This window comes from Dipteris shenzhenensis, chromosome 5 (assembly GCF_047967505.1).
Source record: "Dipteris shenzhenensis isolate YYH24624 ecotype China chromosome 5, Dip_SZ_1.0, whole genome shotgun sequence".
In the NCBI taxonomy this organism is placed as follows: Eukaryota; Viridiplantae; Streptophyta; class Polypodiopsida; order Gleicheniales; family Dipteridaceae; genus Dipteris; species Dipteris shenzhenensis.
The window spans coordinates 39,245,215-39,258,913 of NC_141600.1; the positions used below are offsets into that span (position 1 = coordinate 39,245,215).

A 13,699-nucleotide genomic window follows, 5' to 3' on the forward strand; every position below is an offset into this window, starting at 1 on the left:
ATCCTCTTGGATCTTCTTGGCTGCTTCTGCATCTTGGGCCATTTTGGTTGATTCTTCTTCCCTTCTTTTCTTTGTTGGCGTCGATCGCGTAAATAGCACTGCTAGTAACCCGACGTCTCTGTCCGTGTCAACATAGCCTTCCCGGATGTGGTTATCGGAAAGGTGATGGATGATGGGCATCAAGAACATTGGGTTACCGATCTTTTCGCCATGTTGACAGATGCTAACGATCTCCCTATAAAAGAAGTCTGCCCAATTAGTGGGCCCTAGCTTGTATAATTTTAAAAAAAAGTGAGCATAGAACTACTATCTTCCTAATCTAGCCAATGATGCATGTCCTATTGTCAGGCAGACTTGGGCTGCTGACTTCATGCTAAATTTGGCCACGATTCATGTAGTTATTCCCAACCATGGGTGCTTGAAGGCCCTCTTATCCTTGGTTCTGCCATTCTGAAGCTTTTTGATGGCTTCCTTTAATCCTGCAGTGGTGAAAAGATTAGTACTAGTGTGAGGAGGGATGCCCATGATATCAGGATTGGAAACATTGTACAATGTGTAAGCATAAGCTTTCCAAGAAGGGTTAACCTATATATACTTTGTAGCAGATCAGGGCCCTAGGTAGCCTATAGTTAACCTATATGTGCTGTCTTTGATGTCCTCATATCATTAAAGATAACTCTAGAGTGAGGACAGCTAACCAAGCTTAGAGGTTAGCCTATGGTTATGTTATGATCCAAAGTATTTGACTTTCACAACTTCCGTTGGGTATAGCACTAACGAGAGAATAATTGTGAAGATGGACTTAAGCTATGATGCCATATCAAGTTTTTATGAGCTCATATAAGAAGCGAACGAGGTACATAGGCTATCACACGTCACATGTCCATCTACTCAAATGTAGACATGAAAATGTGTTTAGACTGATGTCTTGCATTGGAATTCTGTTGGAGCTCCAAGCTCGATGTGCATGCATGCCACTGTGCCTGTAGGAGGTTCAATTGGAGATGCCTTTTGAATTCACCCATTTGCCATCGTCAAAAGCTAAGAGACTGCAGACATGGGTACTTTAGACTTTCTCTTCGTGCTTGTGGGTAGATGTGCCTACTGATGATGAGGCTGTGGTGACAAGCTAACGTGAAAAAACAGGTTTTTACACTTGGCAAGACCGATCTTTAAAGGTAGAAAAACATGTAATGAAGAGGCTAACATGTAAAAATTAGCTCCCTTTCTTTTCCCCAAGAAACCATCTATTAGAAGCTTGAGAAATAACAAATTCAACAATCCATGAGGCGCTGAATGAAAAGGTGCTAGCTATCTGGCAGCACTCCTCGCGAGTCTTGGCTACTGCCTAGAGTACTCCAAAAACAAGGGAAGAGTGTGCAAACAGTCAAAGGGGGGAAGGGGGGGGGAGGGGGAGTATACAACCAACGGACACCTCGATCCACGAAAATATAAGAGATACCTATAGGCCAAGCTTTGCAGAAGTGTCCATGCCTTTTGATGGCCTTCCTGGGGTCCTCTATACCCTGCTCCCAGATGGCATGCAGGGTGTAGATGAATACTGATGAGGGTGGCGGCAAGGCGGGTTGCTGCCACCCATAACCAGGCTATAGCAGGCTACCAAGATGTGCCACCCTGTAATGCTAGAAATTGTATCCTAGACGCTGTCCTCCAGCAGCAAGGCCTCTGGGTGCCATCGAGTCGGGGGCAGGCCTCCAAGGATGTCCTGACTTGTGACCACTCCTTATTGATGAGTTGAGGCCCACAAGGTCATCTCGATGAAGAAAGCATGCCTCCCCTCTGACAGCCATGCCACCATCCCCAGGCGAATACCCGACACATCCTCTCATCTTGGTAAGTATCCTAAGAGATCCCAACCAGATCCTCTCAGCCGAGGCAGCACCATAATCAGTGTGCTATCAATTCTAGATCACCTACTCAGCAACAATGATAGGTTCCATGTCTCCGCATCATCCAATTGTACAAATTGAGATTTTTGTTGTTCTAAAGACTTCTAAAAGTGTTTAATATCCAAATTTCCACATATAGGCGGTAAAACTGCATACCTGTTGTGCTATTCACTTCAAAGTTAAACGCAGCATTCAAAATTGCATGAGCATTGACATTTCGTAGAGCAACCTTGTGTGTGGAGAATGATACACAAGGATTCAGAGCTGGTAGGTGTATCTCCAAGATAACCATGCCAACAGTTGATAAACCGAAGAATTGCTCCACAGTTACTAGCTTCTGCGAGCCTTGGAAGGAGATTCTCAACTTTGCTTCAGCAGCCATCAAGATGGTAGCAATGTCAGAGATAAAATCTGTGTGTTCATGTGCCATCATCAAATTTCCAGATACAGATCCCACGCTTCTTACTTGGGGAGTTGCAACCTGCAAATAGAAATCATTTGTAATTAGTGTGACTATATTGTAAAGAAAGCATCCAACATGTCTGAATTTTCTCCAATTGGCTGATGAGGGGCTAGTATGTAAAACCTCCACATACCCTTTTTAAGTGCCTCAGGATAGGAGCATAGCTAGGAGACATTTCCTTATTTGACATAAGAACAGTCATAAGGTCTGCGATTGGCAATGCTCCCCCAATCGTTATGCCAGCCCTACTGACTTCACATTTTAGGAGGGCAGGAACCCGTGAAATGTCTATACCAATGTCGTATTGGACAGCGGGGTACACACCCGTTGATGTGTTACCCACTATAACCCTTATCCTACTCATGTCTCTTTTTTCAATCAAAGAATAGAGATCCATCAAAGAATTCGCTGTAAACCAGGTAATCCCCTCCTTTAAGAATGTCTGCATTCCTTTTTTCATTGACCTTTGCACATAGCCAAAATCTTCCAAGTCTCCTTTGAAACCTTGGCACACTGATTCAGACTTTTTCTTACAACCCTCCTTGCAAGAAAACGTTTGAAAAGCATCCAAGATAGGCCTATAGCCAGTGCATCTGCAAGCAAAAGAATAGAAGCTTCAAAAAATTTACAGCATCAATGTGATGGCTGCTTACACCACATTAAGAAACTGAAGGACTATTGTAGCAGCTAATCCATAGAAAGATGCGCTCTCAGTGACACATACACATTTGCCACTGATCCTGATGGAAGGGGTGGGGAGGGAGGAGTGGTATGGCGGGAAGGGGCGTGGGCTACCTGCACAGGTTACCGTCAACCTGGTCTTCCACTTGTTGCTCCGTGGGATCTGGGGCATTCTTCAGCAAGCCATACATACTCATCACCTGTAGATTCCAGCAAAACATGGTCAACAACACATCTAATCTTAAACTGAATGCTTCCCATCCCTCACCTCAATAGAGACAGCTGTTGAACTTTGGCCTCATATCAAAAGCAAAAACCATTCAAACCACCAGCTTCCGCTCATTGAATGCTTGATTTCAAGTTTTTTCACTCATCCCTATCAAGTGTAGCCCCTCAAGCAGCCTTTTGAGATTCTATACTGAGTGCCCCTGTGAAAATTTTTCCATGTCATCATTCTCAAATACTCTGCAATTTCTTCACACATCCCATTTGTATCAGAAAATCACACTAATGCCTTAAATATAACCAAAGGAGTTTATAAGATGCCCTTTGGTTGGATATCAATGTAAAATGGGACAGATCCATGACTGAGAAAGAAAGGAAGGAATAAATTTTGTCAAAATTCTTCGTAAAGACCGAGGCCGAAGGGTCTATGAGACTGAAAAAACCAGATACAATGAGCTGAATCGGTGGAGCTTCAAGCACATAAAATGCATGAGCACATGGAGAGGATGGAAACCGTGGTGTGGCATCACTCAGATGGTCCTCTAGATGCTAGCACAGAGGTCTATAAGACTGAAATAACCAGATAAATGAGCTGAATGGGCGGGGCGGGCATCTACACCCAAGACAATAGAAACACTAGTAGATAAAATGCATGAGCCCATGGAGAGGATGGAAGCTATGGTGTCCCATCACTCCGATGGTCCTTTGGATGCTGGCGCAGCGGTAAGCCCACTAGAGAACGCGGTGAGTACAAGGCTGCCATGGGATAAGCCCTAGGATAGAACACTGTGGCGATGATTCATGTGTATGGTCTGCTATGGTCTCCTAGCTGTGGCCCGGCATCAGATAAGTGCCACTATCACACCCATTGGCCGTGTCTCTAGTCTGGTGAGCACAGAGGGAAGGTCTCCAAGACTGAATATTTGCATCGACCTATTGGCGAGTCTGTCGTGTATCTCGCTCTAGGCCTCTGCTACGCTGTCTCCTTGAGGCCTGCTGATCCATACTATCTAGCTGGAAAACCTCAATTATCACACTCTGAGTGGAATCTAGCTGTGGACCTTGATCTTGTCTCTGTGCCCTTAGCAAATGGTCTTTGTATCAGACAGCCTCATGAATGAAAGTTTCCAAGCATGTCTAATCCAGATAAGACAGGAGACTTGAGAGAGGTTTGAATCCATCCGTGAAAGTACTCCTCCGACAACATCCTATCGATTACATAGAGAGCAGATGTGACCCTCTCTAGGTATGCCCTAAGCTCACTCACTCTCAATGCGTAGTGGGTATGATAAGAGTCGAAATTGCCAAATCAATATCCTCAAAGAATGGGTGAGGAGGATCTGTGTATAGCCTGGCAGGTCTATGAAGCTGTGCTCTGATATTCGTAAAGTAGTGGTCCCTATAGAAGCTGAGGTTCACAAGATAACCAAGTTCTCAATGTGCGTAGTTGTAAGATATTCTCCACGATAACCTGGTTAATCTTGCGGTAGGTGAGCGGAACAGAGGGGGCCTCAATGCTATACTGAAAGGGGGGTAATCTGTCCAAATGGAGCCCCAGACTGTCAAACCATCTACGTAATACCTTTTTCAATGCTTGTTAACTAAATGGACCTCGTCCCTAATACCCCAGCTGTCTCTTATATTGTCCTAAGGTTAACCTGGAGTCCACATTGAGTATCATAGACAGTAATTCTCCACCCTGCCGGATCATTATTAAAAGCTACCTCTGCTAGTAAATAGCGAGCATAGGATGTCCTCACACGGTTCTGCATTCAGTGTGGAAAACACATATTATATTTGTCCAACATTAAAATCCAATGCTTTATGTGGCCCGCCCAAAAACGAGGCTCTTTGTCTCGACAATTAAACTGCATGGGTCATTGAGTAGATGTGTTACGGTGAACCAGTTGTTTTCTGGCTAGAGTACAACCGAACTCGACGAATTTTCATTTGTTAACGTTATAGACAGTCTAGAATCTAGATCATTTAAAACACATATGTTATTGGGAAATGCATAGTTCTCGCACTTTCTCGTTAAGTTGGGGTGGCAAGGAGTCTCACGAAGCCAGGCGTGCAGAAACCACACTGTGTCCCGTTGTGTTGCACTAGAACCGCCTGTAGAGGCGAAAGACCACTCTTCAAATTCCCCACCCCCTCTATAGTGGTGACAGCCATTCCATCCATCAACAAAAGAGGTCTTAAGCAGGAATTGATCGGCCTGTGTGCAGGCGTGACGGCGTCCCCTTCTTGGCCGCTGGAAGCAATGCCCACAGAGGACAGCACGACTGTGCAAGCCCCGCATCCTCCTTGCCTGCAGGGAAGCTGCAACCCTTTCAAGCCCAATTGATTACGTAAGAAGTCTCCGAGAAGTAAGGTTGGATCCGGATCATCGACGGTAATCAGTTCCCCATTCACATAAAGGGTTAAGGCGCTACGAGTGGTCATCTTGTCGCAACCAGGCAGTTCTTAAGATGGGACTTTGTAAAGCACGCCACAGAGGGCAACCACGGCGGTGTCGGTATTGCTATAGAAATGCTTCCTCCATCTTCCTGTTTCACGTCGGGCGGCAGCTGAAGGAGAGGTGCGAGCTACGTGATAGTCGACCCAGCAAGCCTGGCCTAGCTATACAGCTGTGGGAAATCGGAAACGAAAGCAGCCGCCGTGCCAAAGTAGTTGAAGTTGGCATTCATCTGAAATGGCAAGTGAGGGTCTGAAACGGTGGTAAGCTACGGCAAGGAATGTTGCTCGCCATAACTTCGTGAGAGGCAAAATTGAGAAGAAGTCTGCATGTAGTCTCTGAGATGCTGCGCATGTTCTCCTGAGACAGGATTTATGGGAGAATACACTGTACAGTGACGACTCACGAGCTGCAGCGAAGAGAAATGGCCGACAATACGCCTAACATTCGCATCACGTGATCCCGGCCTTGGATTGCGCATGAGTCAGGTGACACTTTTTACCTTGGTCAAGTCAACTCTTTAACCATCTTACCACCACCTCAACCTTTGCACCTTTTACCCCTCGTGACGGTTCATTCCCTTTTTAGGGAAGGTCGTAGTGAAGGTTCGAGTTCTTTCAAAAGGTAAAATAGGGGGTTTTGGATTTCAAAAAACTCTTCAATTTCATTGGCTGTTGTAGGGGGCTTTCAATGCATGCATTTGATGGAGGTGGGAGCTGCGCAGTTTTGTTCCTAGAGTCAAAACTAATTTTAGGCGAGTTCATTGATTGTAGATTAATAACCTTCAAATTTGGAGGTGCCATGCCACCCATCCTCTCCTTCGCCTTCCAATTCAAGGCTTCCTTCCCATCTTCACCAACATCATCCTCCCCATCCCCAACCTCCTCCTTTTTGTTTTCTCCCCCTTTCTCTCTCTCTTCTTCTTCTTCTTCTCTCTCTCAACTTCCAAGCAAGCCTTTTGAATGTATTTAACTTGTTATTCATTGATTGGCTAGCTTCCAATTTTTTGTTCACACAATTCAATTCTTTTCAGCTCAATGCTAGTCCAGTGGAGCTTTGGTGCTCGAATGGCACCTCCATTTTTGGAGGCTCCAGATTTAAGCATTGGAGCACCATTTTCCAACCTAGCCAATCCCCAACTTGACATTTGGCTCTGACTTCAGGTTCCACTTCCCTCCCAGTGCACCTGCCCTTGGCAATTTAAAAAACTTTACAGCTCACACAGAGCTCCATTGCAAGTTGTACAATGTCTACCGCTCACACATAGTCTTCTAAGAACTCCGTCAAATTCAATAAGTGCTAGGCAATTTGGTTCACGACGGAGTATTTGAAGGATGGACTTTAGCATCACACCAAGTGCCTTGTTATAAAGTTCATTATGTGCCACCATCGCCAAAAGTTACTTGTCCTTTCATTGCATACTTGGACAGTGATGAATGAACAGTGGTTTATATGGGAACAAGTACTAACCCCATGCTTTGCATAGGCAGAGATACACGACCATCCTCAACCACTCCCTATTTGAAGATGGATGTTCCCTCAGATAGCCAACAGAAAGCATTTGCTTCAAGGAGTCACGCTCCCATCATCCGATCAGTTTCTTATCTAAATGGTCTCATAACTAGCAATGGCTTAAGAGTAATGCAAGAGGTTCCAAGAGATCCACTTTGTGCATTGGAAGAGGACTATCATCTCAACATCGAGCATCAAGCACTTTGTGCAAAAGCACGCATATGATCACTCCATTCAGCTCCTTTTGTAAATGCGACTCTATTCTTCTAGAGATTATACTATTAGTTTAGTGGAAAAGTTTCCAATAATCCGGCAACGGTGGTTTATAAATTAAATGCCACAAGGTAGGCCTCATTCTCCCCTACATCTTCAATGATTTCATGCTAGCTTCTTTCGTCAATGCTAGATTCAGCAATTCCATTTGCTTCTTTTATCTACATCCAACGGAGGTCTTGTTTGTTTGCTTTGTTGGAATCAAGGAAATGGATCAACCAAAATTTATTTCAAAAATGCCCAAGGCCGAAACAAATGCATGTTTTAAACACTCGAAACTTCTTTTAGCACATGCATTGATCGACGTCCTCTTGAAGAGTTCATTTCATTTTGATGCACACTATAGATCATCAGAAACTTGGATTGGCTTGTGAAATTATGGTTGTCTTAACCCAAGGCTTTGAGACCTTCCAGCTCCTCCTTTCATTCCATTGACCTTCCGAATCCTCCTTCCTCCCAAAACTACCTCTTGTCTTTCCACCTCCTCCCCATTCAAAGCTTGCCTCTTGTCTGTTTCGACTATCAAAGCCTCCATTCAGGAGCTAAGATTCTTCTTTCTGACACATGGCAAGCTCTTGTACTCTAAGCTGCCACGTGTCCTCATTTTTTTCCCCTCCTGTCCGTGGTTGATAGGTTAAAGAAAGATGTGCCTCCCTTAACTAAGGAGATGGAGTCCTCTCCCTCGTAGCATGTGTGACATGTCCACAAGCACTTAATAATTGCTTTCAACTCTCAAATATATGTCCCTAATAAACTTTTAATGAATTAGCCAAAAAAATTAATCTATTAAGCTAAGTTACAAGGTTCCTCGAACTTTAAAAATTGATTACCCCCTAACATTGAAAAATAGAAAATTCCCTATTAATTCATCTTTGCCTTGCGCACCTCTCGATTATTAAAGTAAGTGTTAATGCCAAAAATTAGGCTAAGTTTGTGGTGTCTGGCGATGGCTACCCACTAGCCTCGTTGGACGGCCAGACCAATGAAAATAAGACATGCTTCCCTAGAATAATATCTCCCTCTCCCTCAGTGCATAGAGCACTCGCCTCCTCACTCAATCCCTCCCCCTCCTTGCCTCTCCCTTCAACCCTTTCCCTACTCCCTCATTACTTCTTAGTAGTCCCCCTTCCTCTTCCTCCCACTTTCGCCCCTTCCTCACCTCAACCTTCTCTCATTGTCTCAAGCTTTGCCGTCGCCTCAACCATCCTTCTGTTGCAGCTGCACACATTGGCTTTGTGTAGATGGCCCTCAAGAGTGGAGACATGATGATCAGCCACACCAACTCTACACAAGCATTGGAGGTCAGAATGAGCTACTCCATGAACGATCTGAGCAACCTCTTCTCAATGCTAATCTCTTTTATCCAACTTCATCAACTACTTCACGTTTATAGGTGACTCCAATTGAAAATGAAGGAGATTAATTTTCCACCTTCTCCACGCTTTAGCCCTACACTTCTCTTAACTCTTAAAACTTTTCAATCATTGAATGGAGGTGCAAATCTCCATCAAAACCTAATGCTTAAACATTCTTCTTCACACAAGCTACAGCGAGAACTAGTTTCTATGCCTCAATCTATATCCATTAAGAGAATTCGACCAAGGCCCTATGCTACACAATGAACATAGCTGCTTGTGACAAAAGCAAACATTTTGGCACAGGTGCCAAAGAGAATGGCTCTTGAAGTGAGAGCACATGCTCCATGGGTATCGGTGAGGAAGAAATAACAAATGATTTTTCATGGAAACATCAACTCACTCGAATTTCCTATCAAAGCCATTTGACCAAGAACCCATGTCATGGTCACGCAATGAAATTCAGTGTAACCGAAAGGTTGATGGGGGGAACCTTTAGGGGAGACCTTGTCTACACGGAAGCTCCCAGCCTTACAAGGCGAAGAGCTGACGTGAAAACTCTCCGAGAAGTAGTGTTGGATCCGAACCTTCGACGGTAATCAGCTCCCCGTTAACGAATAGTGTGAGGATGTATAGGGGGACCATCTAGCGTTAATGCGTTAAGAGTAGTCGGTTATCTTGTCGCAACCAGACAGTCTGCAACTTTTGGTCGCTAAAGCTGTGCGGCTGCAACTTTTGGTTGCTAAAGCTGTGCGGCTGCAGCAGCGGTGCCAAAGGTGATGTTGCTGGACGTCTGAAGACTCTGAACCTGTGGTACAAGGAACTTTTATCGTCCTAGCTTCGCGAGTCTGAACTCTGCAGGTACTCTCTGAGTTTCTGTGTGCCTCAGAGAGAAGTTCTCCCGTGATACCAGTACAGTAAAAGGAGCTGCAAAGACGAGAACTGGCCGACACGAGATCCTAGCCGAGGAAGCGCATGAGTCACGTGACCACTCCTCTAACCATGTATGGCCACCGCAATCTTTGCACATTTTAACCCTGGTTCACGTGGCCCTTGTTAAACGTGTAATTGATTCCCTCTATATACATTTATTCGCCTCCCCCATCACCCAAAGGTCCATCATGTACCTCTTCCATTATGTGCCTCCCTTGAGTAGATGGAGATAGCATAGAGTGTCCTCTCTCTCTCATACATGGCATGTGTGCCATGTCCACAAGTACTCAAATTGCTTTCAACTCTCATAGTAAGGTATTGCTTGTTATTCAACCTCTCTTACACTAAAGTGGTCTCCCCATTGCCATCACAATGGAATTGCCATCTCTCAACAATCTTGTGTGGAGTTGTGCATCTCCTTATCTATAACCTATTAACCTTGGACAAAGAAAAAAAGAAGCAAGGACCCATGGCAGCTTGGAGGCCAAGAGGATGGCACATGTCCAAATTTTGAGCATGTTCTTGCAAACGTTTCGACTGATTCTGGCGATGGCAATTTAGATTCAAGGGTTGGAGTCTCCTCTTCGCTTCTCTTTGCTCCAAGGACAAATTCAAGACAAAAGACACCCTCTAACTATATCACTATCTTGACCTCGACTATGTGTTTGCAATGGGAGCATCACAAGCCACGGCTGACAATCTTGTGCCCGTGCACACTGCAAATGTTCCCTTAGCCAACTCCTTGGAGGTGATGTGGCTTCTAAGGGTGATGGATATAGCTTTGCTTCTCCGAGTCACAGTGTAAGAGTGGCTTAGCCTATATGAGGTCTTAAAATAGAAGTGGAGCAAACCTCTAGGGTTTTCGCAGCTTAGAATTAAGTTTAGCCAGCATTTGCGTATTGACTCATTCGGAGTATTTGCATATAATCTTCTTAGCTGTCACGCCGACCTAACATTTTTTAGTGGATTGTTATTCTCTGGTACTCTTATGAGTATGAGCAACGTTCCATTACAATCTGAGCAGTCATGAGAGAAACCATATGAAGTACGGTGGAGACAAACAAAGCTTGAATTCAATGTTGAGGGAATATTTCTCCCGAGTCGAGATCCTAACCAAGCGATACAGGTTCGCGAAGGAAATAAATTTGAACATTAACACTGATTTCTAGAAGTTGAAGTTGTTCACCACTTTGCTCGAGCTTGGAATGCTTCCAACCTGCCTGCCTCCAAAGAAGATGATCTAGCAACTGTTCGTGCTCAACACATGGAGTTCGACCAAGCCTCGGCCCATTCGTAGGAAACGGACTACATGGTGATAACAAAAGGTAAAAAAGAGTCTTCCTTTCAATCATCTTTCAGTGGTTGATTCGAGCAAGAATTTCCTTCTTACGCAAGGATTTCTATCAACAAAGATTTTGAGTGCAAGGGATTGCCTTCTTACGCATAATTTCCTTTGAGCGCAAGGGATTTGCTCAGAAAGAATTTCTTCTTATGCGCAGGATTTCCTTCTTTTGCAAGGATTTTCTTCAATAAGATTTCCCTCAAGAAGTTCCCCTTAGTAAGAAGTAGCAACCTGGAACCTTTGAGCATAGAGATTTCTTTAAGATAGCAACCTTGAGCGTAAGGAGAAACAACCCGATTTCCATAAGAAGCGATGGTTTCTGTTTATCCAAGTTTGTAAATTATACTACAGACATGATCATGGGCTTTGTGCTCTAGAGATATATAGTTCTAAGAGCAAATCCTCCTGCACCCATATATATTCGTGAGTTCCAAAGCCTTCAATTGTATTCTTTCAGCCTACAGAATGTGGAAAATCACACTAAAGGACTTCCCATATAAAAGACCTTACAAAGATCAACTATCCACGAGGCATTGAAAGAGACACCAAAGGTCATTAAAAGTGAAAATATGGAAGGAATAAAGAGGCACAAGGTGTCGAGAGCAACTATTTTTCAAAAAAATTCAAAGGGAAGAAAAGAGAGGCTACCCTTACAAACAAGGAAAACATAAAAAAGGGAGGAGAGCCCCTCTACCTTTTGCGATTTTCAACCCAACCCTTTCTAGGAATATAATAAGAGTTCAAAATAATGGAAGCAAAAGCAACAAGATGACCAGGGCCGATCCCCTCACCAAAGAACGGGACACACCTCTAGCAATACCAGTCAAAGGGGCACAAACAAGCTCAAACACTCATGCAGGAGCGATTGAGGAGTACACTTTTGGATGGAGTTGCCGAAGGGGGTGGGCAACAAGCATTGGCAAGACTGCAATGGCGACTACATCATGATCATGTAGGTAGTGGTAGGTACCAGTATGCAATCCCTCAGTGTGACTTTGCCGAATGGGACTCGAGGTCTCTATATATATGTGTGTGCAACAAGGTAGGTTCAAAAACATGGTTGGGCCAAGAGAAGTTGTCTGCAGAAGGAGGAGGCAATGGTGGTTGCGAAGGACTAAGTATCTGTGCTTTTTCTCATTGGCCCAAGCCAAGTTTAATTTTATTACAAGTTCGAATTATGAAAACACTCAATGTCCCTTACTTCAAAATCAATGATGAAATCACTTAAAACCTTCTCCTTCATAATCAAAAAGTTTATGGGTCAATCTAGCCATCACAAACTTGGAGATCATATAGCTCTACCTTATGAAAAAGAACGCACATAACAACTTTGGCCTCAGTCAACTTTTGACCTCCATCGTAGCCTTTTAGAAACTTTTTTCTACATTTCAAGATAGTTTAAATTTTCAATGAGACAACTATATACATTAAAACTCGGCTAAAGGTTCAAATCCTTACAAGACCAGTCATACTCTTCACTTGCAATCTACTTCTCAATTTATTCTTAACGATGTTCTTAATACAAAACTCCCTTTCACAAATAGTTGCACTACTACATTGCGGCGAGATTGCGGCATTGCAATTTCTGTAACTCTAAGAAGCATGCAATATGTCTTTTGTAACACTTCATTGTGTTATTGCAATTTTTGTAATAACTAAATTATTGCTGATGCGAAAATTCATGCCTCTATCTAAAAGTGTGGAAGTTGTTGAGATTGATGATCCGTTTGCTTAAGGATGTTTGTCAAGCTAGAGGGACTATGGCAAAGCGATATGTCACCTACGTAGAGTTGCACAACAATCTAGAATAAGTATTGAGGAGGATCTTCCATATGGAGGATGATCATTTGTTTCTCAAACTATTTCAACTACATTGCAAAGGAGGAATTTGCCGAATTATCAACCATAGAATGCACTTTTTTTTAGTATAGATTTAAAATCAAAGGTCTTTTATGTACCAGTGTCTTCTATATCCCGCAGCAATGCGCGGTTTGCATTCTAGTAACACTTTACTTATAAACTATACTCCCTGTTTGTGTCCTTATCCAATCTATGCTTCCTTGAATGTGGTCTCCCTATTGCAAACACATTGGGGTTGCCATCTCTCAGCAATATTGTGTGGAGTTGTGAATCTCCTTATGACACTTTACTTATAGAGGGTGTTCCTTGTTTGCACCTTCATCCAATCTATGGTTCCTTTCTAAACTACCTTGTGTGCCCTCAATAGTCAAATAGACTTAACATACATTACTATCACCCTTAAATGCTTGGGTCCCCCACTTTGAAAAAACACAAGGTGACACAACCAGTAAGTTCCTCTTAAGGAATATGTAAAGTATCTCAATCTATGCTTCCTTTATTAACTACCTTTATTGCCCAATAGCCAAATAGACTTAACATGCATTACTATCACATATAAATGCTTGGGCCCCATTTGAAAAAATACAAGGTGGCACAACCACTAAGGTCCTATTATTATTATTTAAACGGATAATAAAGCAAAGTCTTCCAATAATTAGTAAAAGGGCAAACGGAGAGAAGAAAAAT

At 43.4% G+C, this 13,699-nt stretch overlaps 1 protein-coding gene across 2 annotated transcripts in view; it reads right to left on the reverse strand.

The window, feature by feature from the left end:
- Positions 1-6,134, reverse strand: part of LOC147901999 (uncharacterized) — a 102,365-nt gene extending 96,231 nt beyond the window's left edge. Inside the window, exons 1-4 of one of the 2 annotated variants that reach the window (XM_087374618.1) lie at positions 5,341-6,134; positions 3,169-3,254; positions 2,507-2,966; positions 2,067-2,391 (exon numbers count right to left, since the gene is read on the reverse strand). In XM_087374618.1, the coding sequence (XP_087230744.1) occupies positions 2,067-2,391; positions 2,507-2,966; positions 3,169-3,254; positions 5,341-5,724 (1,255 nt within the window). In that variant the 5' untranslated portion in view covers positions 5,725-6,134. Of the gene's footprint in view, positions 1-2,066; positions 2,392-2,506; positions 2,967-3,168; positions 3,255-5,306 lie in introns of both variants that reach the window. The other variant, XM_087374619.1, reaches the window with a different exon arrangement.
- Between the last annotated feature and the right edge of the window lie 7,565 nt (positions 6,135-13,699).